This window comes from Perca flavescens, chromosome 19 (genome assembly GCF_004354835.1).
Source record: "Perca flavescens isolate YP-PL-M2 chromosome 19, PFLA_1.0, whole genome shotgun sequence".
In the NCBI taxonomy this organism is placed as follows: Eukaryota; Metazoa; Chordata; class Actinopteri; order Perciformes; family Percidae; genus Perca; species Perca flavescens.
Window position 1 is genome coordinate 22,800,631 of NC_041349.1, and position 27,113 is coordinate 22,827,743.

Sequence of the window (27,113 nt, forward strand, 5' to 3'; positions counted from 1 at the left end):
AAGGCCTAGCCTAGCCTATCATAGGCCTACAACATATGAAGTTCCTCCCGTGTTTACAAGCATTACTGATGTAGGCCTAACTTTAACTTTGATCAGTGAGGGAGTTTTACAGATGCTGATCAGCCTTCAACTCTGCAGCTGCACGTTTTATTTTCGTCACTACATGCCGCTATTGAGTGTGCTCCCTGATGACGTCACATTTGTAAATCCCAAAACCTCTATGAATCAGGAGAGCTCTCGCCGGGTGCGGTGGCGCGCGCCTGTAATCCAAGTTACCGGGAGGCTGAGGCTGGCGGATCGTTTGAGCTCAGGAGCTCTGAGCTGCAGAGGACTATGCCGATCGGGTGTCCGCGCTAAGTTCGGTATCGATATGGTGCTCCTGGGGGAGCCCGGGACCACCAGGTCGTCTAAGGAGGGGTGCACCGGCCCAGGTCGGAGACGGAGCAGGCCAAAGCCCCCGTGCCGCTCAGTAGTGGGATCGCTCCTGTGAATAGACGCTGTAGTGCAGCCTGAGTAATACAGCGGGACCCAGTCTTTTTACACTCTCTCTACTCTTCTACACACAGCTGGGATAACACACGCGCTTAACAACAACGTTACAGTATGTTTCAGCAGCTTCTTTATGTCCTTGTTCCCATGGAAACCTCCAGAAACCAGTTGTGTTTGTGTGTCCTCCACCGCCTCCAGCTGGACGAGAGCAGCGATGACATCATCACGCCAATTCATTCTCCGCTTTTCTTAGACTCACGTTTCCATTTACCTTTCTCCTTTCTGTTGTCTCATTCAACGGACAAAGCAACTAAATCAACTAAATTATATTGTGATCATGTCTCCATGTCTAGCAGACACACAGCAAAGACAGTGCTATTTGAATTGGCTTGTATTACGATTTTTACATTTGTTTATATCTCAGGGGCAAATGTATCTTTTACTCCACTCTCTATTTGACAGCTTGGCTATAGAAGGCTACACATTTAACAGGATCCTAGTGTCATCTCTGTAAATGCCTGCTTTAAAACCATTGTAAAAGCAGAATATGGATTAATTTATGTGGAAAGTGGGCCCTCCATCATTTTGGGCAAATAAATGCCCTTATTTTGGAGGGTGTCATTAAGGAAAGGAAGAGTTGGGAGGATATGGAGAAAATAATGGAAGAACGAGAATTTACTTGGGAGGGAATTTGATGCTGACCAGAAGATCAAGGTTAGGAAGATACCAAAGGCTTCACAGCATGAAAGTTATGAGCAGACATCAGCCACCATAAAAAACAAAACAAAAAAAAAACGTATATGTAAAATAACATAAATCACAACAGCTTCTCACTCGTGACACTGAACAAATTCTCATCGTCACAGAGACAAAAAAATGACATTTCCTTTTCAATCAGTTCACAAACTCATTTATTGCAGCGCACTCGAGTGTAGACATTCAATTTCTTTCCACAGGACGGTAAGATATCGCTTATGTATATCATCTGTTAAACAACAGTCTCTTCTGTACATCCTCTGCCATCAGGTCAAATTTACAAATTCAGTACAGAGTGGGATCCCTTGGGAAAGATTAAAAGGGAAAGGGGGGGGGTTGTTATTCATGAAAATGCTAAGTTACACTGTCTGAAATCCAAATGTCAAATGATACAAAAATAAATAACTGAGACTTTTTGTTTTGGAGGAAAAACTACGGTTTGTTCCTAATATTAAGAGGTGGTCTGATCTCATCCTCACCCTGGGTTAAGGTTAGGTTTTAATCTATGCAGTGCAAATGAAATATTTCACAATATTATCGCTTCTGTACAAGTCACTCTCCCAAGTCTACAACTGGACCATCTACACCCATTTCCCAACAGTTCATCTCAGCACTTTGCTTTCTTGTCTGTTTCAGCATTTAGTGGAATGTCATGTTCTAAAATGATTTATTTCTCAACATTGTCAGCAGTACTGAAGAAGCCTTTTTGCAGTGTATAGCTCTAATTGATACCAAGACCATCCAAAGCTACTGTGTAAACCATAAAATCAACCTCGTCCACAAATAGTATAGCCAATTAAAAAAAGAAAAAAACTGGTTTGTTCTATGCTAGAGTAAGAAATAGCCCCAGACCAGTACATGTGAGTTACAGTTCTAATTTAACATTACAACAAGGCACATTAGCTGAACAAGTAAAGTATGTTACGGTTAAAAAAATGCAGATATTAAAAACACAAGTTGGACTGACTGCTCCGTCACTGAGGCACCGAGTTGTCTTATCCTGCACGAGAACGTGGCTCTTTGTTTTAAAGTGTGGGAATCAGTAGTGTGGCATGCCTTTTCACTTCCCATTGATGTATTGGTTTTATAATCCAATCGGCTGGTTTTAATCACACGCGGTTGAGTGTGGTCGCAGAGATCAATAATACTTCTTTAAGACCTGTTTTGACTGCAGCGCTTCTGGAATGTTGTAGAATCAACTTCAGTGATTGATAATTAGTGATTGTCCTCAGTCCTACATCATTTACATGTGTGCTTCCAATGCATATTTACACAGACAGCTCGGAACCTGTACATTTACAATGGAACAAACTTCAACATTCATTAAGACTTGGATCACACAAAAAGTCTAAGCATCAAGACGAGTTACCTCCCAAAAAAAAAAAAAAAAAAAAAAAAAAGGCAACCCCGGTTTCAGATTGAACCCCCTAGGTAAACAATATGTACAAAAAAACAGGTGGACTTGAGTCACTGGTATTTTCTTTTATATTTTTTTCTTCCTTTTTTTAAAAGAAAGTGCACAAACTAACAGTCCGGTTATGTACACTGATCTAATCTGTGGACAGATTTAAGCAAAATGGGCAAAAGGCTACAAGACAGAGAAATGAACATGAACATGCACACACACACACACACAAAAATAGGGGCAGTAAATACATTCTGTACAGTGATTAATCATTCTATACACCATCTGTAATGAAACACACCTCAACTAGTCCCAAAAGATTGACTGCAGCTGTCCGAGCCACTGACAGAAACAGTCCCACCTTTAAGTAGCCTAAGAAAAGCATCATTAGGTTTGTTAAAAAAAAAAAAAGCAGACGATGGGGATCTTCCCAGACAAGAGAGGAAGAAGAAGTACCATGTTTGGGCGATGAGAGGTGTTTAAATACAAAAATCATTTTTCGCACTTCTGTGTCTGTGGTCAGATGACGGGGGTCCCGAAGCATTTCAGACACCACTGGACGCTGGGGCTGGGCGGGCGATCAATGCGGTGCAAAGACTTGAGCTGCTCGGCGCTCAGTTCGTCGTAAGCCAGGCGGTACTCCCTGTCAAAGGCCTCTGCAGGTGAGCAGTAGAGGAAAGGAGGGAGGATTCACAAAGTCAGAAAAGGGAGCACAAGGGTGTCTTTGATTTTGCATGTACCTCTCTTTACCTTTTAAGGACCGTTAGTAAGACATATTAAACCAGCTTCACATTTAATAACCCCCAAAAATGTTTCGAAAATGCTGGGGGGGAAAAAAAACATCAAAAAGACAACGTGATAGCATGCCTTCCCGTAAACATACACGCCACTTTCTAAAGCCAAGTGGCGCGTGTTATCTGTAAGGCATTATGAGCTACGCGCGTGTATGTCTACGCCAGAACGGGACGTTGCATTTGAAAAGAAGAACGGGACGGTTGGATTTACGAAAACAATAACAGTGGCGGGACAACAACAGCACGGTTGGGTTTAGGTAAAGAACAACAGGGTTGGCTTTAGTAAAAGAAGAAAGCAACGGTTGGGTTTAGGAAGCGTGACACGCGGGACGCCATCCCCGGTCTCCTGGGTGAAAGTCCTGCGTTTGACCCATCTGCCACCCCGACCAACCTCCCTACGCAGATTTTTGACCTTTCATTTTTCATGCAATCGCAAGGTAATTCAAGTCAATGAAGGCCAAACGGCGTTGATAAAGACGCTAAAAAGCAATTATGCGTCTTGATAACGCGCCAAAATGGCATACGAATTGGCGTGTCATACATACGCCACTTCATAAAACCTTGATTGATTTCACTCACCTACGTCGATGTTCTCCTTCCCCAAGGCCACCAGTGAGAGGAACAATATTTCTCGATAAATACTCCTGAGAGAAATACAGGACACAGAGAAGAGACATAAGGGGTTTTCATTTACATTACAAGAATATAATTGTCCAAATGCTTTGCAGAAAAATCTTGAACCAATAAAAAGAAGGAAAACGTGAGAGTTTAAATCAGACACACGTCTGAGAGGGAGGACAAAAGTCTGACCTCTGCCGTTTGACGCCATCAGGACGCCGCTTGATCTCTCGGATCAGCAGGTTGATTGGCCCGTAGACGTCGTTGGTCTGGATGTTGCGAACAATTGTGTTGAGGAGGGTACGAATCTCCTGGTGGTCCGTCGGAGCCAACGTCCCCTTCTTCTCCACTAGAAAACATCACACGCAGCATCAGAAAGACGGTTATTCGAATCCTTTTAGTAAGAAACCTCAAGTCTGGCCAACAGTGACATTGTATCCAAAGAGGTAGAATGACTATTTTTATTATTATGTCATTTTCTTGACACAATTTCAGCTAATGTTAAATCCATTACAGCATGCCCTTCCTGAAACATTCATATTTAGCTCAATTTGCAATACCTCTGCACACTTCCTTTAGGACATTGAAAATACTTTTTGTCTTTGTCTCCCCCTAGTGGTAGAGAGGATTTCTACAAATAAAAATACATCAAGCCATCTGAAATTCACATTCGCAAATTTTTCACATAGTGGCAGTAAAAGTGTATAACTTTTTTATTTTTTATTTTTAATGGTGGGACCGCTAAAATAATGGCTAATACAGGAGGACACTCACGCAAAGTCCTCCAGAGCAGGTAGAGGGGCTCTCCATGTTCCTGGTGCAGGTTAATGTTGTCCCACAGGAGCTGGACGTATACCTGCTTACTGTCCTGGGACAGTGACGTCAGGGGCAGCTGCAAACATAGAACGTTTAGTTATATTCCTGCCAAAGAGACCACAAAGGAAACATAGGACAGGCTGAGTCACTTGCTTGAGACAGAATGAGTTCCCTGGCAAAGAGTGAATGACAAATAAGTAAATACGAAGAAAAGCCATAACAAAAGAGACAGAAAGAATAAGGATAGATGACACGTTAAGTCTTTAACCTGTACTCCTTTGTTGCAGTGTTCCGAGGTAAGGATGAGACCAGGTAGGTGCGTGTGCAGGTCCAGGCGACGGAAATACCAAACCAGGTTCCAGAAGATGATGGGGTGCTGGCTGAGGAACTTGTGGGTGTAGATTACCTGGTTGGACATGACGGAGTAGCTGAGTAGCTGCGTGACAGACGTTTTCTATAAAGCAGACTGTGAGATTGTGTGTGCGTCTGCTCATGCTCGAGACACTGGAGATAACAAAAGCTCCTGCCATAGCTGGGCCAAAGTGTCCTGGGGAAGGCCAGGCTTACTGAGGGTACAGTGGCATCTTTGTATGTGCGTTTGTGTGTGTGTGTGTGTGTGTACCTGATCTCCCTCGTTCTCCAACAGGGTCTCCAGCTCCTTGCGCAGCACCAAGGGGCTGAGGTACGGTACGGACACAGGCTTGGGGTTCGGCCGTTTAGTCCCCATGCCATCCTGACAAAACACGCACAATCATCATTTTCACTCACTGCAGCTACAGCAGTAACAGCAACACTTAAAACACAATGGGGTTAGTGTTGTGACGGACGGTAGCACTGACCGACACCTCCTGCAGGCTGCAGGGCAGGCTGGTGGTGGAGACGCCATGTCCAGGTCTCTGGGAGTAGTCCAGGCTCTGCAGCGGGCCGCCGACACTGTTGCTGCGCGTCAGTGACGTCCCGCTGCATCGCTGCTGCTTCCCCGCTGCCTCATGCTCCAGGAGACCAAGGGGGTCCGACTGCGCCGGCTCTGGAATCAGACTGGAAACGCAACAGACAGAGAGGGCTCAGGAAGAGATGGTGCTACAAGAATCTGGGCTAGTATTCCCTTGCGTAGCTCAGCTTGCTTTGGGTGTTTCACATGAAGTCGCTTGGTGTGTACCTCTTATGTGTTCCAGGCAGATTATCTGACGTCTCCCTTGGTTCCTCTTCAGGGAAAGAGATAAGGTCAGGGGTCTTAATATCAGCTGAGCTGCTGGCTGTGGGCTGGGTACTGTAGCTGTGGATACTGTCTCCTGAGGCACTGGGATTCATGTAGAACCTGAGAAAAAAAAAAAAAAAAAAAAAAAAGAAAATCACAGAATAGTCAGTTTGCCTTTGTAAGGAACTACGTTTTTTAAGCTTGCACTGCAAGAAGAAGTTTGTATGTTCCTCTCTCAGTTTTATAATTCACCTAGCCTAGAAATCTAGACCCAGCCTAGCGGCAGCAAATGTAATTTGCAGCCAGGGTCAGTCTGGCAACTCTCCGTTGGCTTGCAAGCTAGAAAAACCAAATTCCACCCCCTCGGATTGAGCCCTGCCAATGGTCAGTTCCCAGACCCAACATCTAGATGTGGGTCTGGCTTGTCACGCTATAATTCACCCTAACATTACTTCATTACAAAAATAAGGACACGTGGAGAAGTGAATTCTAAGACGACAGATTCTTACCCGGTCGCTGTGCGCAAGTCATGAAACTCGACGTGCAACAAGGGAAGAAAGGCTGTGCGACAGAAAGGACAGTTGGTATTCAGGTTGGAGTCGTCAGCTGTCCAGCCCGCCATTATCTCTTCGTCGTACACCAGGGCTTCACAGGAGCGGCACTGGGAGCAGCTGGACATCAGCACCTGTCAGCAGGGAAAACATGGCCAACCAGTTAGGAGCTGTTCCAGTGTTCGTGTTGGCAGTGAGAGCACAGCAGCAGCAGCAGCAGCAGCGGCAAAGGGCTTGTTTGTGTGTGTATGTACAGTATGTCTGACCTCCAGTGCACAGTTCTGGTAAATGCTGGAGGAGGAAGCGTGATGTGAGGAGCTTTGCTCAGAGTCTGGACCCCTGCCTGCTCGTCCTGGGGTCGGATCTACAGATTCAAAAAAAAAAAAAAAAAAAAAAAAAAAAAAAAAAAAAGAATTCTTTGAAAACTCAATTCATAGGACAACTAACCTCATTAGGCCATTCTCTTCCGTTTCCCCTCACATATTTGTCCGACAGAATGAGGGCTTACGTGTCTGGTGGGTCCCTCGGCCTGTGTCACTGCTGCCACTGCTGCTGCCCAGGCTGGTGCAGCTCTGGTTGAGGCCGTTGGCCACCAAGCCTGGGATGACCCCTCTCTCAGGGCTGTCATCTATGTCATGTGCAGCCAGCATGTGCTCATCCAGATGGGACGGGAAGCCGCCACCGCCCTGAGCTTGTTCATCCTGCAGAGTAAAGTTAGATGGTAGAGGGTTGCTCGGAATCATCAACTCTTCGACCAGAATTGATAGGATTATTAATAATAATACCTTTACTTTTATATACCACTTTTCAAAACAAAGTTACAGAGTGCTTAACAAGACAATAGCATAGCAGACCAACAATGATGAAAAACTATTTAAAACATTAAAAAGCAAGCATACGAAGCAACACAAGAGAATAAGTATACTATAGAACAATAAAAACTAATTAAAATAATCGAAAGAAGGTTAAGAGAATGCCATTACATATAAAATAGGTTTTAACAGATAAAAGTACCTTCAGGCCACAGACCCTGTGAAAGAGCACTTATAAAGACGCGTTTTAAAAAAAAAGGGATTTAAAAGAGGATAAGGAGCTTGACAGTCTGATCACCTCAGGGAGAGAGTTCTAGAGGGTGGGGGCCTTAACAGAACAGCCTGGTCACCCTTGGTCCTCAGCCTAGACCGCGGAACAGCTAGCAGAGCCTTGGCTGAGGACCTCAGGTCGCGACCGGGCTCGTAAGGTATCAGAAGATCTGAGATATACTCAGGTGCAAGTCTGGAGCGGGCCTTCAAAGTTATCAGTAATAGCTTCAAATCAATTCAAAAATGTACCGGTAGCCAATGGAGAGAAGCTAAAATTGTATTAGTTAATAAAGCTAATGAAATAGAAGTAAAAACAATTTCCAGTTTAAAATAACAGGTTTCCTTTAATAACACTAACCTCGTCATCGGAGTAGGAGTAAGCTGAAGCAACTGCTCCCCACACTTTGCTGGCTACATTTGCCGCCTGTTTCATGCTTGACTTAAACACATCGATTTTAGGTCCCGACAAGAGGGTGTCCATCTTGATGCCTGAAATGGAGTTGATGACTGAGCCCAACGACCCTCCCTGGGAGGACTTGACCAGCGCCGTCAGTGAGGACGATCTAATACCCGGGCTACCCACGGCGCTGCCGGGGGTCTTTGTCTTTGCTGCAAAAGTCTTAGAGCGAGTAACAGTGGTGGGGCTGCGTTTGGGCGTATCGCCTGGGGAGCCAGCTGGAGTTTTTACAGGAGGCACGGGGAGGCTAGACCTGCGTTCCAGAGACAGTTTGGGCTGTGGGGAGTCAGTGGAGTCTCCCTGGGCCTGCTGGAGCTCCATGCTGGAGGACTTCACACCCAGGGGGCTTCTCAGGCTCATGTACAGTTCGATCTCCTCGGCCAGGTTGCGGGACACCACAGCGGGCACGGAGCGTGGTGGCTCCTGGCTGGTAACCGAGGCTGACTCTTCGCTCTCAGTCACCAGGAGGGAAAGTGGGTCGGCACCCACCTTCACGTCCGCCCTCTCCAGGGTCGGCCCGCGCAACCCAGAGTCCTCCTCGTTTGTTTCAGTGTGCTTCCTTTCTCGTTTCTCCATTTTTAACTCAGTCCTTTCTACCTTTTCATCACCTCCCTTCTTTTCTTCTGGCGCTCCTGGCTCCTCTTCCTCTGGCAGCTTCACCAGCGTCAAGCCCCGATCATCTTCAGGCTCTTCCTGCAGGTCTTTAAAAAGGGCTTTGGGCACACTGTTAGGGGGTGGACTTTGGCCTGCACAGAGCGCTGCAGCCAGGATACGGGCATCGGCACCCATCTGACTGGCCATGTGGTCCACGCCTTTCTCTAGGAGCATCCCAGCACGGGTTTCAACGCTGAAGCTACAGCTGCGTTCAGCAAAGGATTTCTGCCGCTGCTGTTGAGGCAGGTTAGCTACATCTCCTGATGGCAGCGAGGCATCATCGTCAGGGAGCGACACATTATCAGTCTTGCTGTGTCTCCTGAACAGCTTCCCTGTACCTGCAAAATGTGTACAGTTATAATCAGAGTTGTCCTTTTCAATTTATGGTTGCAATAATCAAACTTAAATTTATATGTAAAACAAAAGAATCTATCCATCATGAAAAGTCATAGGAGTGGCAAAATCCCATCCAAATTTCTGATTGCACTCTAAAACCATTCAAAAAATTTTTTTTTTTTTTTTTTTTTTTTTTTTTTTTAAATTGAACTTAAAGGCCTTATCTTTCTCCTCACCTGTTTCCCTGCCACCATCAAAGCTCCCTGTGGACAGCTTCACAATACTGGGGACAGACGGGAGCCCATCGACAGGACTGGAGGGCTCTGCTAGTGCTACAACACTGTCCACCGAGCTAGCAATGTCACCTCCTTGTTAGAAAAGTACATAGTCAATTGACCAACATTAATGTGTGATGAGGAAATGGGGTATTTGTGGCACACATAACCTTTAAATTCAGAACTAGAACTGGAATGGAAGTAGCTTTTTGTTACCATTATGCTGTGCTTTGGAATTGTTTCTCTCTTCCACGGAAAGGACAGCTGTATGTGAAGGCTCTGCCAGCACCTGGTGTAACTCATCCTTGGAGCCGTAGCCTTGATCAGACTGCCTTCCTGTGGATCACCAAATCACACAAACTGTACAACTATGGCCACTGGTGTCGCAGTAGGGCTGGGCGATATGGCCCATTTTTTAAATTCGATTTCCGATTTTTTTCCAATTTCCCCCTACTGAAGTACTTGCGGCTGGGTAGCTCATATCTGGGATCGAAGGTTTTAATCAAATGAATAAACCCCGTCTTCTCCATGGTATATATGGGTACCATGTCTTTGGCTATGTGCAAAGCGACCGCTTCGGTGATTGTTCTCCACCGTGCCCCTTTCCTGTCATATGTGGTGCCTTGTGCAAAGGATTCGGCTACAGTTAGCTGTTTTTTAGCTAAGGTTTGTTGGTCACTGCGGATTTGTTCGTCTCGGAGAGACTGGCATTTTTCATATTCGGCTGGATGTCTCCGTTTCAGGTGTTGGAATAGGTTTGTGGTGCTGCTGCCTTTGACTGCGATGGGCTTTAGGCAAATTGTTGCAGCGTGGGGTCTCTTGCTCCACGTCTGTCGCAGCAAACCCATACCAGTTCCAAACAACAGATGATTTTATTCCTTTCTTGGGAACAAACTTCCCAATCTCACCGGTAGCCATGTTGTCACTTGCTGTTGCTGTTTTGTGTGTTATGATGTTGTTGTTGTCGCTTGCCAAACTCATAGACAGTTTGGCCATACTGCTATGTGAAACTAACGCTACGGAAGCTCCGGGGAGCCAAAAATGCTAGCCTCGCGAGACCGTCCCAGATGGATATGCCGAGCAAATGCAAAGCAATCCATCTGGCGGAGTCAGGTAAAAAAAATGTGCCATTACACAATAACTTGATTTACTTATTTTTTAAATCGCCCGCAACAAAAAATTTGAATTAATTAATTAATTAATTAATTAACTCCAGATCTCAGCAATGGTCAGAGTTTCAAATCCATATCAGCAAACGTCATTTCTGACCCTCAGGGTGTAGAGCTTTATACTTAAGAGGATGAGTACCTGTGCTACAGCTGTTGTCGGTTGTGTCTTCCGTGCCGGTGCTGTGCGCAAACAGGTTGTGTTCGTCGCCGTTGACCTCACTTGAGCTGTCGGCACTTCCATGACTCAAACGGTCAGAGTCGGTGACTGCTGACCCACCTATTGTTGCAGACAGAAGGACACAGAAAGAAGAAAAGTGGGTGAGAAACAAGGAAACAGTGTTTAAGTGTCTCCCATTAGCCAGCCCTATCATCACTGTGTATTCCACTCCCACCTGTGGCACTAAGTGTGGGGCTCTTCTTGGAAGATGTTCGGTCTGGAGCGTGCTTGAACTGGGTCACTCCACGAAGCACGTTACGAAGCTTGGTCCACATAAAGAGGCCACTGCGGTTCCTGCTCGGCCACGGGCTCTCTAAGACGGCCTGCAGAGGGAACAGACTGAAGGATGAGGACATGCGTAGGCAGAAGGTAAGTCTTCAAATTGCTGCTGCTGTCGGTTGCACTACTTTCAGTCCTTTGTGCTACAGTAGAGATATGTTTAAGCAATGTGAAAGGCTGTATGTGACCTTGTTGTAGTATCCATATGTGATGGCGTTCGGATGTACTCCGGCTTTCTTCATCTCAACCAGGACTCGCACAGCCATGACAGGAAGACCCCACAAACCGCAGAGCTGCATCACCACTCTGTAACACACCTGGAAGCCAGAGAGAGATAAAAAAATAAAAAAAAAACTAAACATGACGCATTCATTAATCTTGGATTAGAAAAAGGTATTAACAATAATAAAAGTAGTATCACACAATGAGACAAACAAGTCTAGACATGAAGAAATATGAAAAAAACTTGAGTAGAATCACATAAATGTAGTAGTAAAATCTCACTGTACCTCATCCAGCACCTCCACCTCAGTGGTCCTCATCTTCAGGAGGACGTTGTACGCCTGCTGCATGGCACGGCTTTTAGACTTGGAGAGTCGCACGGCTGCCGGTAGGCAGATAAACCACAGGCTGTAGCAGTGACTGAACAGACACCTGGCCCACTCCGGAGGACTGGAGTAGAAGCGCTTAGCCATCTTGTATGCTAGCTTGATCTCCTGTTGGATCAGGCAGACATTTAAAGATTATTTTTTGGGCATTTTTAGGCCTTCACTGTTGACAGGGCAGCCTAGAAATTAAAAGGGCCGCAGGTCGGAACCCAAACCCGCAGCCGCCGCTTCGAAGAGCAAGCCTCCGCACGTGGGCGCATGCTCCACCAGGTGAGCTACCCTGGCGCCCAGGATCAGGCAGACGTTTAAAGCACGAATGGATTAAGAGGTTGATGAGGACGGAGGATAAAGTGTCTGATTTTTAGACACAGGTTAGGGTTACAACAACATCTGGTCCTTTTAGGCATGTGTGTTCCAGTAACAGGGTGTTGCTGCTACTTCTGCGGAGCGTGACTGCGTGAATCTGTACACACCTGCTTCGTCCTCTTCGCCAGCAGTGCAGGGCTGCTGGACACGCTGGCCCCGGCTGTTCTGCTGCTGAGTGCTGGGAGTAACTCCCGAGGACGGTCAAACAGCTCCATCTGCAGCCTGGGGAAACCTTTGTAGCTGGAGGATGAAAAATAGGATTGTTGCAAGGTCACTTGCTCCCGACTTTTTCGGTTTTGTCGTCAATCTTTTTCGGTTTAAAAAAAAGTCATAATAAACTGCGGTTAAAAGACTTACATGTATCTGGGGGCAGGTTCAGTTCCATCGCCAACTGGAGGTTCAGCGGGCATGACAAAAACAGTGTGTTCGCTCTTCTGGGACTCGTCCAGCTCCAACAGCCTCGTGTCCTCAGATGACTCCCCTTCAACCTGCAGTGAGGATAGCATCCAGAGCCTTAGCGATACTAACAGCTATGATTTGAGTTTTACAAAAAAAACACACTCTGTAGGTAATTTCCTGTCTGATGGCAGAAAGTAAACAATAGGGGCATATTGCAATCTGTCATACTTTTCCAATTAGGCAGTACAACATTCTTATTTGATTGTTGATTTAAGGATAGAAGAAAAGAAGGGAATGTCCAATGGGTCAATTTAACTGCCTTTTAATGTTAGTCACAAACATGAGGAACATGCGATTACAGTGTAAGCCTAGTATTACCTTGGTGCCCTTGTCGGTGATTTTATCAGAGGGAAAAAGCTGCAAGAAGAGGAAAGAAAGCAAAGGGACCAGAATGAATCAGAGGAAACTTTGACTTCCTTGCTCACCCAGTGGACACATGTTATTTTGCCAATAAAACATAAAACAAAAGGCCTTTACATGGAAAGAAACTTCCGGTGGAAAGGAAATCCAAAACCCCATAAAATCAGTGTGCGGCGTGTACATATCTGAGACCTGCCTGACGCTGGTTTGGTAATCACTTCAGTGTTTCCTTTAGGATTTTTTTTAGCAGTGGGGGCAGGTCTGAACAACCCCCGGCCGCAAAATGTTTTACGTATGATACAGAACTGACACTGATTATTTTCCTCACGAAGTGTAATGTTTATTGCACACATGAACCATGACAAAACAAATTGGCAGTACCAAACCTAGATTTGTTTTTGGCACCTATAGCACATTGCGCTACACCACAAGCCTGTAAACCTAGAGGCTTCAATGAATAGAGAAAATAAAATACATACTGGCCATTTAAGTACAGTAGGCTACCAAAAATAGTGACATATAAACACAGTGAACTAAATATGGCCCTGATACAGGCTCTATCTGAACTCCTTGAACATGTCTTAACATAATTAAAATATGTCAATGTCAAATGCTTTCAATAAATTAATTGAAGGAGAAAAAAAAAAAAATCTAAGTCATTTAAAAATTAAATCGCGAACAGGGGTGAATCGAGATCGCGATTTTATCACGATTTATCGTGCAGGCGTAATTCACACACAATGACGCATATTTTCAGTTGTGATTGAACTGTATTTTTTGAGGAACTATAGGGCACTTAACATCTACAACAGGTCTGCACTTAGAACGGACACACCGCGGTGACGTTTTCGGTGGAGCTGTTCGTTTAATAGTCAACTCGGAAGAAAGTGAACGTTTTGACAATAAACTAAATCAACACAACAATATGTGGACGGGCCCAATAACCTCTGAATAGTTCTACTTGTTGTTAAATTGCAATGTGAGCAACCACGACTACATGTTTTGTACAGTCCTATTTCTGATACCGTGGTGGCAGAAATTCTGCCATGGTAGGCCGCCACTACAGAATCAACATAGAGGAAACACTGCACCTTCTCGACACAGTCGTCAAAAAAGGCCAGGCCAGTGTCCTTGTCACTGACAAAGGTGCACTCCTCAATGAAGCGTATGAAGATCTGGGTCTTGGTGAGCTGGGAGTAGAACTTCTGGTGGGCTCGGTCTCTGCTTTTGAGAAACCCTGCAGGAAGGACAGATTGGGGTATCACTTCTTTAGTTTAACTGAAAGCCACATTTCAAAATTCACATTTCCACAATCATTCTTGTATTGACTTCAGGGAGAAATACATCAGGTTTTAATGTATTTTCATCCCTCTTCAAAAAACTAATGTGTAGCTTTTAAGACAAAAGTGGTCAAATATGCTGCGTTACAAGCCCTTTCCATCACTCTCTGTATCTAAAATTGATCTCCAACAGGGACGGTAAATGGAAATGAGGACCATTTCCCAACAACAAGTCTTTTCACAGCCAATGAGAAAGGCAATCGATTCGTAAAAACACTTTGGTTGAGTGATAGTTGAGATGCTCCTTGAAATAGAAATGCCAATACCATTAGGTGAAGCTATCTAAATTAAGGCTGTAAATGATGCATAGGTAACAAAAGCCAGGAAGCTATCAACACATCCAGGTTCTGCTGCGTATAAACAAAACCATTATCTACATGTCATTATGGTTTTACACATCATCCGCATGATTTTCATTGCTACAAGACAACTTAAACCCCCGCTGGTTTCCACACATTTGAAAAGAGAGCCGTCAATCCCTTGTTTACCTTGCAGGTCGTAGAGGGAGTCTGCGGCCGTGGCCTTTTCGGAGGGCGCCTGGGTGATGGGTTTGAGGTAGGAGCGGTAGCCCTTCAGGATGGAGGCCATGAAGCGAAGGAAGGCCTCCTGGATTTCCATCTCCACGGCTGTCCTCTTCTTGTGCCAGGTGAAGTCTGCCTCGATGGGGGTCATGTCCACTGCGGAGTTCTCCTGTGCTGCTTGACGTACTGAAAAAACTAAAAACGCACAACAAATTACGAGGTTAATTTGAACAGTTTTTTTTGGGGGGCGGGGGGCTCTATTTATCTTTCACTTGCTTATTTTATGGTTTTAAACTCCTTCATGTCCCACTTGTTTTGGTCATGGCACACATTTAGTTATTTATCTATTCCTACACTCAAGACGATGAAGATAATGTTACGAAAAAAGAAGCAAGATGGGTGTGAAGTAACTTGTTTAGCATTAACTTGCTGGCTAAAATGCTATAAAAAACGGACTTCTACGAATGTGCTTTTATCGTTCAACTAGCTTAACTTACCTTACTTTACCTGATGATGCTCTTATGTTTTATTCCTTTATGTTGTAATTGTTTTGCATTTGAATAAGTTGTTTTAAGTGGTCCATTTACATTGGGTTTTTGTAAAGCACTTTGTAAACTATAAAAGTTTATGATTATTTCTTTTTACACTCATTTTAATGATTTGACTAACAATATACTATCTACATTTTGTCAGTTTTGGGGCTCCATATATAACGACATGGGGTGGATAATGATAATCTAACGCATAGCCAAAGATTTTTTTCAGCTGTGATACAGATTCAGCTCTATTTTGGTCCAAGTTTGTGGTGGTTGTTGTATTTAACTAAATTGTTCTTGAGATTTCATCCATTCCCAGTAAATTCATCTTCATCTTTTGAGAAACAAGTCATTCTCTAAAGTGAGGTTGTGCTACAAGAGGAGGTGAGATGCTGTGTGTACCCGTGGCCAGCTGGTGGTGCAAGTTGCTCAGGGAGTTAACCAGACTCTTGCAGGGCTTCTTTGGGAGGTTCTTCCAGTTGCTGTGTCTCTTTTCATCAGAACTGTAACACACAATACCACAAAGGCAGTTAGCTGAAAGTAAAAGGAGAGCTGCACAAAACTAATCTGCTATGTGCTCCTGCTTGTTACTGCAATAGTGGAGATGGTTCCACAATAGGAGAGCTGTAAATACACAGTACGAAGCAGGCAGCGATGTGGGTTTAGTATTAAAGCACAGCATACAGGTAGATAGTGTTGGTGTCCAGATCCACACAGACAACATCTGGCGGGGGGTCGTAAAGGTCAAAGTAGCGGGAGTCCACGCCCACTATGAATGGACAGGGAGCGTTGAGGACGCCTGCTAGAGAGAGCGGGCACAGGGGGATGTAGGGACACTGCCACTGGAAGGGGAAGATCATCTGAAGAGAGACCAGAGAGAGGCACGATTACTACAACCAGGCTGACAATGAACAGGAGTTTCACATCACAGCCTCTGAAGGTAGAAACATTTAAAGTGCCACCATTATACCAAAATCTTCCCGTATGTTCTTAAAAAGGCTCCACTTGAGTTTAAAAAAGAAAAAGAAGAAAAAAAACCTAAACCAAACTTCAGAATTAAATGTGGGCAATTAGGACACATTTTAGGGCATACAATTTGATTCTTTATCATCGCAACTGATTTATTGTGAGACTTCAAATGCATTCGAGGGACTTTTGAGGATTGTGACATCCTGTGTATTCAAAGAGACATGGTTGGTTAAGTTTAATTAAATTCAAGGAGCTGCAGAATCAACAACAAAGCTCAGTGAAAAATAAGTCAAAAGGTCAAATACCTGGAGGAGCGGCAATATATATTTTTTAATATTAACTATGATGTTGATTTGGAAATGGCGGCCCGCCACGCCAAAATATCTGCTGCCAGGGTATCAGAAATAGGCAGACGCACAATGTTGTTGCGGTTGCCTTTTAAATGAGCCTGCCTGTTGGAAAGCCTGTCCACGCCCCCCGCAGGTTGACGGCGATGTGGCACTGCGCTTTGATGTCTGTTTTTAGAGAGGCAGCGGACTTTAAATTATTCCTTTTCTTCATTCTGTCTGGTTTGTGCCTTCGTGAGGAAAACGTGAGTATTGTACATGTGGAGTGTGTTGTGCGACACCATACAGGACAAATATATCTGAATGGTTTCACCATTTAGATCGAAGTTATGGCAGGAGTTGTCATGAAAGCCTTATTTTCCTTTCTCCACGGCACACTCGTTAAGAGTCTACTTAGCTAATCAGCCGTTAATATGTGATAACGCTGCTTTATATCACACTCTGTGTGTGCTCTGAGTGTTCATCTGTTATCTGTTTGTGTTGCAGTGAAGAGTGTCATTTCCGTTTCAAACGTAAAACATTTGGCGGCGGTGGATGTTGTTCGGACAGACCTGCCCCCACTGCTAAAAAAAATCCTAAAGGAAAACACTCCACTGACTTTGAGATATAATGGTGGAGTGATGATAGGTATGACTATATAACTATAATGTTAGAAAGTGCATCTTCATGGCATTTCAATCTTTGTCATCTCCAATTCACTTTGAGGACTGTCAATTTATTTTTGAATAGTTATAATGAATTTTGGAATAAATAAATTCTCTGTACCATCTATTATGTGTGCATGTTGTGAGTGGCACATGACTAGGATGATCACTATGACTTGTGTAATTGTCTGTCTGAAGAAATGTAAACTCTGGATGACATAATGCATGTAAAACTGATCACGTTACTGTTGAACATCTAAAACATGTTTCTCCAAAAAACGCTTCCTCTTCTCACGGCTCGTTTTACTGTTACACCCCATTCTACCAGACTGTATATGAGTCTATACTATGAGTAAAGCAAGTCAACTGAATAGTCTTAATTATGTATATTATGTATTTAATGTAACATCTGTTTTAATATTTAAATCCTAAGCCGATCAAAACGCAGCAGATGTTGCCAGCAATACTACTGAAGAGGTTTGAGTATGGCTTGCATGGTGGAGCATTACTCACAGCCACCACAGCCTCGGCCACTCCGGTGAGCACAGCGGGCCGGAGCGAGTGCAGCAGGATCTTGCTCTCCAGCAGGACAAAGTGCAGCAGTGTGGCACAGTTCTCTGAGCCCAGATTCATCAGCAGAGTGCCGTAGTCGGCCCCGCTGAAAGGGAGGGAGAGCACACAGGAGATGAGTGAGTTGATGAGTTTGGGCAGAAGACGGAACACAAAACGGAAAGCAAAGGGAGAGGAGATATAAGGGATGGAGCAAGTGTGAAAAGAAGAGCTGATGGAGTAAAAGGCTTTATAGCCGGGTTTGTAACTAGAGACAGACACAAGTCGGGTTAGGGTGAAAACAAAAAGGTAATTCTAAACTTCTCCAAACAATGGTAGACAATGAAGATCCCAGAAGCAAAACATTAGGTTGAGTGCCATTTTAAACTTTTTTTGTAACAGTTTGAATTATTGGTGTTTTTATATCAACACCGAGATCTCTGGGCTACACAAATCACACCGAAAAACACTATCACCTTACAACAAGATACAACCCTGCATGTCATACTCGCTTTGTTAAGCTCATAATGGAAACCATGGAAACCATGTTGAGACTCAGGCTTTGATTCAATTTGACAGACATTTCTAAGGACCCACAGTAGTTTCTAATGAGGTTAAGACAATATGGCCATTAGGTTTCATTTAGTCAGTGTTGCCAAGAGACTTGATCTATTTGCTGATGCGGTTTTCCTGTGTTTACATATTCTGCCACGTTGTTGCTAACATGACCATTTTGATTCTTTGAAATTGTGACTGTAACAGCAGTGAGTCACATTAAAGTTGAATGCTAATTTGCGTTGGTTTAACAATCTGACAATCACCATTTTTGTGGGTTTTCAACATAAGGCAGCACGCAGAGGCACAAAGAAGCCAGACAGCCACTGCTTGAATTGCACACATTGAATGCAAACATGGCAAAATGATGCAACATAGTAGTGGAAAAAGTGTCAAATATGATGACGCCTGAGGCTGTTTCCAGTGTAAGGATTTGACCTGGAAAAAAACTAACATGAATGAATGCGTTATGCTTTTTCTTTCAGCCTGATCAGCTTCATTTAGACAAAAGCACACAATTTGTACTGAAGGACAAATACATTTAGCTTAAAATGGGAACAAAACTGTAAAGTACCACCCCAAATGATTTTAACAAAGTAACTGTACATATTATTTTGTTGTGAAACTATGACGTTAAGCATTGCAAAGCTCGTTGTACCTGAGGGGTAAGGGTGTACACACAGGCTGGGAGAGGATCAAGGTGTCATGTGCCGAGAGCTGAAAGGAAACATTTTATAATGTGAATATAAGGAACTACAAAAACAAAAGTATACATGTTAAAGTATATTTTTGATTGAATTATTACAAAATGTTAAGAAGAAGAAGAAGAAAAAAAAACATTTCACCTGGACCAATATTCTTGGCCTTTGAGGAGAAGGAAATGACACATTGTGCATGAAGTGTGAGATGTGCCTATTCAGAGAAATACACAAAATGTGGTCATATGTCGTCAAACAATGTTCAAACATATGCAGCAACTACGTTCCACCTATCATAATGTGAACTTTGAGATGTGCACAGTGCTCAGCATTAATGTCCCCAACAAATGATATAAAAATGTCAATCGTTGCAGGCAGATTCTTACTTTTCAATAGGCAGCGGGTGTGGGCCTGAGACGGAGAGCTTGTAGAGGAACATCAGGAACTTGAGGAAGGACTCAAAGAATGGCCAGCGGGAGAGCAGGCAGATGCATTTATTGGTGTTCACAGGACGGTTGGGGATCACCTTCTTCTCCACCGTGGTGAGCAGGCCCAGCTGGATCTTCTGCTTCTCGCTCAACTGATCCACCGGATGTGGCTCGTAGAACTGGATGGCTGCTCCATACACCTGGAACAAAATGGACCAATTCCTTTAGTACCGTTTTGGCTTCCTAGCCAGTTTAACCTTGAAGGAAATCTTTTCGACTGTAGCCCTCGTTTTTATTTTTTTCATCAATGCCAGCTTGCTCTTGGTTGCTGCATCTCACCTTTTCACCGGAAGAGATGGTTAAGACGAACGTGGAGAAGACGGGCAGAGGATCAGGTGTGTTTGGTGCCCAACACTCGATCTTAGCACCCATGGGTAAACAAAACAGAGGGACAGATTCTGACAGAGGAAATGACTCGTAGTCTTCTTCTGGGTAACGAAAGATGAGACCTGGAAACAAAGAATACAAACAAATAATAGTTATGTACCCAAGTGTCGTTATGACGTAGTAGTGTTAAACAAAATACATCCAAAAGTTTGACAATTTATATAATAACTCAAACTTCCAGACAGGCTACAAGTATGGCTTTATTTCTCTGCAAGGATTAAACAAAAGAGGCATTAAGAAAAGGGAGAGCAATGTTTTTTAATTGTGATGAAAAGTAGTATATTCTGGTTTCTTTTTTTTCTTTTTTTTAAAGGAAAAAACTGTTCTGCTTCACAGTGTAACTTGTTTGATGAGATTTCATTCTCACAAGACACACACATTCTTATGGGAACATGCCCATACACAAACAAGCCTGCAGTCACAATAATAATGGGCGTGGCAGGAAGTGCAGTTGTCTGAGATGAATAAACAGCCGCCTCACAGGAAAAAGGCCGGCCAAAAAGATAAAGCCAGCATGTGTGTCTCGTGGGTGTGTGTGTGTGTGTGTGTGTACACACATTCATATGAACATTTACTATATGCGTGTTACACAACGAATTGTTCCAAAGGCCAAGCTGTTGTGGAAGCATTCAGTCAGTGAAAATGTCACATAAACCGTTCAGAAATGCCAAATTCTGCTGTCTAGTGCAAGATCAGAAATACACTAAAGGTGCCGCTCGCCTAAAACAAAGACGTAACAGAGGCTGATTGCAATAGAAACACAAAGCTGCACCATTTCTAACGGCACTGCATTTATCATATCAAAACATTGCATCATTTAACAGAAAGACTAGTTCTTACTATTGCAAAACATTTTCAACACCAGAAGCCTATTTTCGCCAGGACAAAATAGATGACATTGTTAGAAAGAAAAGAAAAAAAAAAGAATACTCAACTCAAAATTATGAGGAAGTGGGTGAAAATTTTGAATTACTATATCATAACTCTGACTAAGCACCTCATAATGTTGATTTAGAAAGTAATAATGTTAACTTACCATCTTTTTCTGAATTTGTCTAACTTTACTTACTACTGACCATTTCATAATTTCACCTTAATTTAGGTCTTCTTATGTTGATCTTTTTAAATTCTTTTATTATGGCTTCTTGGCTTCAGACACAATATTCTACGTACTGCGAACTGTATACAGTTTTGCTTTAACTACTCGCTGTATCCTTTCTATACAATAGTGGCCTTAGAAACTCTTATTTTCACTCCACACCTTCATTTTCTTTTTACAAATTTAAAATAATAACTATTAATAAATACTCTATTATCTAACGTGCACAATAATAAAATCAGGGTAACTGCAGATCTCTGATGACACTGTGAGTTTCTAACATGGTAAACCATCAGAGACGTATACTCACCAGCTTTGTAACTGATGGAATTGGATGCAGAGACTGATTTCTTGTAGCACAGGAACACATTGGAGCCCCACTGAAAGGTTTAAAACAAATGTTCATGAAATGACTTATGATGCACAAGTGCTAGCTTAGGAATAGAAATCAGACTTACCATGCCACAGTTGAGGTTCTTGTCCACCTTGCAAAAGGTATGTGGTGGTATCTCGCCTTTGCTCGTGACAATAACGCAGATGTCGGTCACTGCGAGGGAGTTCTGAGGCTGGACGGGTGGCGCTCGGCGTAAGGTGATGAAGATGCGCTGCGAGGTGGCGGAGCTGTTGTTGACGTTGGCGCAGCGGCCGTACGGCGTGGCCTGAATGATCTCACAGCCCTGGATCAGACGCTCCTTACCCTCATACAGCACGCTGATGAATATAACAAACAGGACGTGTAGATATTAGCTTGGCCCTTAATGAAACGACCCATATTGCGTCTCCATCAAGAATCTTAATATATCATGTACAGCTGTCTTTAGCGGAATGAAAAAAGTGATCGAAATGGTGTGGAAATTAAGATGGCATCACAATGACTCATGCTCACACATCCTACAAAGCTCGCGTAGACAATGAAGTGGCTCAGAGAGTGCTGTCCTGGAATTTAGTTTTGCTGTCAGGCATGGCTTTCATTTCTTAAACAAGCCTCGCTGCCAACAGACACATAACTCACAATCTAATGACGCAACAGTTAACACTGCAGAACATAAGGACATTCAAGTTTGAAAGCTCCCAACCAATCAAGAGGATGAAATAGACATCAAGAAAGAAAGAAGACTGTAAAATTGAAAAATCCACCATTTCTGTAAGGTGCACAAGACAACAATGGACATATAGTAATAGACATTTTCTGCTGGCGTGGTTTTGCCAAAAGTGAAGTTGTCAACCACAAGCTGAGTAATGAGGTAAACACCCTCAAGCAAAGGCTTCCAGAGAATCCTCCAACAATATCAAAAGGAAAATATGCGTTCCTACTATGTCTAGTATATTTTTCATCAGCCATGGACCAAGTCATGCTTTCTGACAGTATGCAGACAATAGAATATTTGGGACAGTGACAAATACAACACTACAGTTTTTACATGTGCTGAAGTGGTTGATGTTTTTTTATAGACTATAAAGGTGTCCACCAACTCCTGAGGGAAATATCTGTCTCTTTAGCTGCCACATGCTTCGCTATACTAACTAGTCGCTGACTTTGTCCGTGTGCAGTTTTTTGCTGGGTAGGTAGTGTACAGTGGGTTCATCAGAACGTTCTTTTTGCTGAAAACAACAGTGATGAGAGATGTGAGACTCAAAACAGTAAAGTTGCAGGCACAAAGAAACAAAGAGCTGAAAAGCCACTGAAATGCTCCATAGAGCAGAGGGGAACCGCAGAGTCGGGTGATAATTATCTGTAGGTTCATCACTATGAGCGACTCCTAGTCATTTCATCTATTGTTAGTGTACAATTTGATTAATGCAGCTTTAAATAACATTATGTTCACAGAAAAAGACACACCTGAGCTCTCCCTTACGCAGACATGTGAAAGAAAACTTCAAGTATTCTTTAATTTCTCAAAAAACTATTTTATCCATATTAAATAATGTGCAAATCTGACAAACAAGTATGCATAATGCTGCCATATGAACATACAGATGCATATTCAGACTGATTTGGGGGAAAGTGCATTCTTGGGAGACAATAAGCAATATGCTGAAGTGAGGTTCCATGGTGAGATGAATCTCTGGTTCTGCTGTTTTACACAGTGGATCAAATGTACAAATGTACATGGTAAATTAATTAGTGGTATCTTTATGACCGATGTGAGTGATCATCTCCCTATATTCATAATTTATGAGAAACAATCTTATGATATTGTAGTACAAGATGAAATTACAACATTCATTCGAGATAAATCTATTAAGGCTTTAGAGGCCTATAGAGAAGATTTGAAAAAACAGAGTTGGGATAGAGTGTACACAGATAATGTAAATACTGCATATGAGGCTTTCATGGCAACATTAATTAGTCTATATGATAAAAATTGTAAAATAACCAAAGTAAATACTCTTATCAGGAAAAATACTGTTAACAACCCATGGATGACAAATGGACTGAAAAATGCCTGAAAGAAAAAAAAACTATTTGTACCGATTGTTCCTAAGATCAAGAACTAAAGATGCTGAAGATAGATATAAAAAATATAAAAACAAATTAGTGGGAATCATAAGAAAGCAAAAACTACTACTACTACTACTACACTAAATTGTTAGACAAAAATAAAAATAGTACAAAAGACACATGGAGCATTATAAATTCTGTTATGCAAAAAGGCAAGGTAAAAACGAAATTTCCAAATACGTTTACAAGGAATAATGTTGACATTTGTAATAAAACTGAAATTGTAAATGAATTTAATAATTACTTTGTAAATATTGGCCCTACTTTGTCACAACAAATTTTAGATGGAAACATCAATGGTGGAACAGTCCCAGACAATGTTAACAGTATTTTTCTAGAAAGTGTACAAGCGAGTGACATATTGACAATTGTCCAGAAGTGTGCCAACAAAAAATCAAATGATTATACTGATATGAATATGGCATTGATAAAGCAAATTATAGATGTAATTATTGAGCCTTTTACCTATATCTGTAATTTGTCATTTATTTCAGGGATATTTCCAGATTGTATGAAAAAAGTAATTCCATTGTTTAAAAAAGGAAATAAATCTGAATTCTCTAATTATAGACCAATATCATTACTTCCACAGTTCTCTAAAATTATGGAGAAGTTATTTGTGATTAGACTGAATAAATTTCTAAATTAATTTAAGATTTTAAGTAATAGCCAATATGGGTTTCGTCCTGATCACTCAACTGCTACAGCAATTATGGAACTAACTGAAGAAATCACCAATGCTATAGACAAAAAGCACTATTTAGTAAGTATCATTGTGGATCTTCAAAAAGCGTTTGATACGCTGGACCACAAGATATTGTTGCATAAATTATATAAATACGATATCAGAGGTGTGGCACACCAATGGGTTACCAGTTATTTAAAAAACAGAAGTCAGTTTGTTGAAATTGACAATATAAAATCAAAAAATTTTAATATAACTTGCGGGGTAACACAAGGATTGGTCTTAGGACCTATACTTTTTCTACTGTATGTAAATGACATTGTGTCTGTGTCACAGTTACTTAGGTGCATTCTGTTTGCGGACGATACCACTTTATTTTATTCAGGAAAAAATATAAAAGATGTCCTACAAATTGTAGAGAATGAATTTCAGAAAATTATGAAGTGGTTCAATGCTAATAGATTGTCCCTAAATATCAGCAAAACTAAATTTATGATATTTTGTAGTAAAGGGAAGTATGTTGAAACGTCATTGTTTATTAATGGATTAGAAATTGAAAGGGCAAATGCGATTAAGTTTCTAGGTATTATGATTGACGAACATTTGACATGGAAATCACATATTGATAATATCAAAGTAAAGGTATCCCAAATAGCAGCTGTGCTGTATAGAGTTAAAGATTCTCTAAATAAGAATGCATTGTTTTTGTTGTACAATTCATTGATTGTTCCATATCTGACTTATTGCATTGAAGTGTGGGGAAGTGCCTGCAAAACATACATTAATCCAATTATACTTTTACAGAAAAGAGTGATTAGAGTTATCAGTGGAAGTGGATACAGAGATCCAACTAATCCTTTATTCATACAACTAAAAACACTGAAATTTAATGAATTAGTAGAATATAACCTTCTAAAAACCATGTATAAAGCCCATCTGGAAAGTTTACCAAATAATTTGCAAAATAGATTATCTAAGAGGAAAAGTAGATATGAACTAAAAAGGTACTGAGGTTTTAAGAAAACCCAGGTTCCAATCGCCTGTAAAGGAAAAATGTGTCACAATCAAAAGGAGTCAGTTTGTGGAAGGGTCTTGATTGTAGAATTAAAACTTCAAAGTCCATCTATGTGTTTAAGAAGTGTGTTAAATTAGCAGGTCAAATTTATTGATGTATTTTGTGTTGATGTCGTAGAAAAAGAGACGGCTGCATGAGGCAGCTCAAATGACCTGGAACTGTAAATGATTTTGTGTTGATAAGGGGCAGATATTATAAGTTTTACTTCTTTCTGCTCCTTTTCATTCATGTTAAATGCTGTTGTTGCATTTGTTTTTAAATGAATGAAATAAATGAATAAATAAAATCAATGTGTGGTCATCTTCAGCACCACTGACTTTCTTCCTAAAGCTCTGGTTGCCCTTTGAAGCCTCGATGAGAAGCCCGTCTTTAATGGGTGATGTGATTCAGACATATTTTCCTGCCGACTCATTCAAATCCCAGACAGCAAGGCAAACTTTCATAATCAAGATTCTCATTACCAGCTTTGTACAATACAAACCCTTGAATGAAAATAATATATGAGTATTACTGGTCTCGGCTTCCTTATCACTCCTGCTGAGTATCACACAGCTAAAAGTTGCAGCCAGGAAAGCAATCAGTGTCCCACTGTGTTGATTTTTTTTTTGCATGACTGCAGGGCTTCTATGGCAGCATGCTCCAGGATCTCCCTTTCCATCTGGACAATACCATGTGGGAGGCCAAAAGCTGTGATTGCTGCCCTCTTTAAACTATTACAGAAAAACATTTTCTAATGTTGTGCAGACTACAGGGCAGCCATCGGGGATATAATAGTCCTGAAACACTCCGTTTCTTCTGAAAAGAATGCAGGACAAACCTAAAGAGGCCAGGAGAACAGTTGCCAGCAAATTCTCATTTAGGCAACAAAAACAGAGCCCTAATGGGCACAGTGAGTCGTGACGCTGTGGAGCCCCGGGCTGGGAATGCTGGCTTCACTGACAGCAGAGGTGGCAGAAGGAAGAATGAATGATTTACAGGTTGCACGTTTTTCCTTTATTTTTCCGGGAGATGAAGACTAGCAGGTGGAACAGAAAAAATAATGTGAAGGGAAGATACCGGTGTTGCAACGTGACCAAAAAATATTTACTGACGTTCTTTGTTGTAGCTCAACCAAAGAAGAACCATCAGGAAGGGAGCCATTGCTATATTGATATATACTGATTTGGTACTTCAACCTAGGGCTGGATGATATGGAGAAAATCAGATATCATAATATTTTTGACCAAATACCTCAATGTCGATGTTGTGACGATATTGCAGACACAATGTGACAATTGGTGCTTTAACAAAATATCTTCACAATGAGATTTTTGATAAATAATCATCAGTAATGTGGATATGATGAATAATGCAGCCTTTAAAACCAGGAAAAGACTAAACTTAAGCCATTTACGATATTATGATCTTAAATCTAAAACGAGGCCCGCTTGCCTGCTCCTATGGTAACGGTAATGTTAGCCGTTAGCAGGGTTAGCATGGCAGCGTTAGTCACGGTTAGCCAGGACCAGTCGGGATCACTTTACTGGCTGTGTCTCAATTGTTTTTGCGCGTAACCAACTCGGGTACTCTAGCTCTCAAAAATGTCTCTCAAGGTGAAATTAGCCAACTCAGCGTCAAACCTGTCTCCATCTTTCAAATACATCTCCAATATTCACCCCGGGTTTGTAACGTCTCTGGTCACACAACTGTTAGAAACACGGTTGTTGTTTTTGCACAGTACCTTTTGAAAAGATGCTTGGAAGTCTGGAATGTGTCTGGGGACACTAGCTAGTTGTTGCACTACGACCATTAATTGCACTTTATTATGTTGTTCTATGCTCTATTGCAC

The 27,113-nt window shown here is 42.2% G+C and overlaps 1 protein-coding gene across 2 annotated transcripts in view; it reads right to left on the reverse strand.

The window, feature by feature from the left end:
* Window positions 1-1,383: 1,383 nt before the first annotated feature.
* Window positions 1,384-27,113, reverse strand: part of dennd4c (DENN/MADD domain containing 4C) — a 43,785-nt gene continuing 18,055 nt past the window's right edge. Inside the window, exons 3-34 of one of the 2 annotated variants that reach the window (XM_028563886.1) lie at window positions 21,481-21,733; window positions 21,333-21,402; window positions 19,816-19,985; window positions 19,435-19,676; window positions 19,196-19,262; window positions 19,009-19,067; window positions 17,760-17,904; window positions 15,971-16,146; window positions 15,689-15,789; window positions 14,718-14,945; window positions 13,981-14,126; window positions 12,848-12,886; window positions 12,428-12,558; window positions 12,178-12,310; window positions 11,606-11,812; window positions 11,285-11,413; window positions 10,993-11,140; window positions 10,740-10,877; window positions 9,648-9,767; window positions 9,393-9,524; window positions 8,068-9,158; window positions 7,136-7,328; window positions 6,894-6,991; window positions 6,586-6,761; window positions 6,038-6,196; window positions 5,718-5,916; window positions 5,501-5,611; window positions 5,147-5,284; window positions 4,837-4,954; window positions 4,255-4,411; window positions 4,024-4,088; window positions 1,384-3,306 (exon numbers count right to left, since the gene is read on the reverse strand). In XM_028563886.1, coding sequence (XP_028419687.1) covers window positions 3,170-3,306; window positions 4,024-4,088; window positions 4,255-4,411; window positions 4,837-4,954; window positions 5,147-5,284; window positions 5,501-5,611; window positions 5,718-5,916; window positions 6,038-6,196; window positions 6,586-6,761; window positions 6,894-6,991; window positions 7,136-7,328; window positions 8,068-9,158; window positions 9,393-9,524; window positions 9,648-9,767; window positions 10,740-10,877; window positions 10,993-11,140; window positions 11,285-11,413; window positions 11,606-11,812; window positions 12,178-12,310; window positions 12,428-12,558; window positions 12,848-12,886; window positions 13,981-14,126; window positions 14,718-14,945; window positions 15,689-15,789; window positions 15,971-16,146; window positions 17,760-17,904; window positions 19,009-19,067; window positions 19,196-19,262; window positions 19,435-19,676; window positions 19,816-19,985; window positions 21,333-21,402; window positions 21,481-21,733 — 5,476 coding nt within the window. In that variant the 3' untranslated portion in view covers window positions 1,384-3,169. The remainder of the gene's footprint in view (window positions 3,307-4,023; window positions 4,089-4,254; window positions 4,412-4,836; window positions 4,955-5,146; window positions 5,285-5,500; window positions 5,612-5,717; window positions 5,917-6,037; window positions 6,197-6,585; window positions 6,762-6,893; window positions 6,992-7,135; window positions 7,329-8,067; window positions 9,159-9,392; window positions 9,525-9,647; window positions 9,768-10,739; window positions 10,878-10,992; window positions 11,141-11,284; window positions 11,414-11,605; window positions 11,813-12,177; window positions 12,311-12,427; window positions 12,559-12,847; window positions 12,887-13,980; window positions 14,127-14,717; window positions 14,946-15,688; window positions 15,790-15,970; window positions 16,147-17,759; window positions 17,905-19,008; window positions 19,068-19,195; window positions 19,263-19,434; window positions 19,677-19,815; window positions 19,986-21,332; window positions 21,403-21,480; window positions 21,734-27,113) is intronic. The other variant, XM_028563887.1, reaches the window with a different exon arrangement.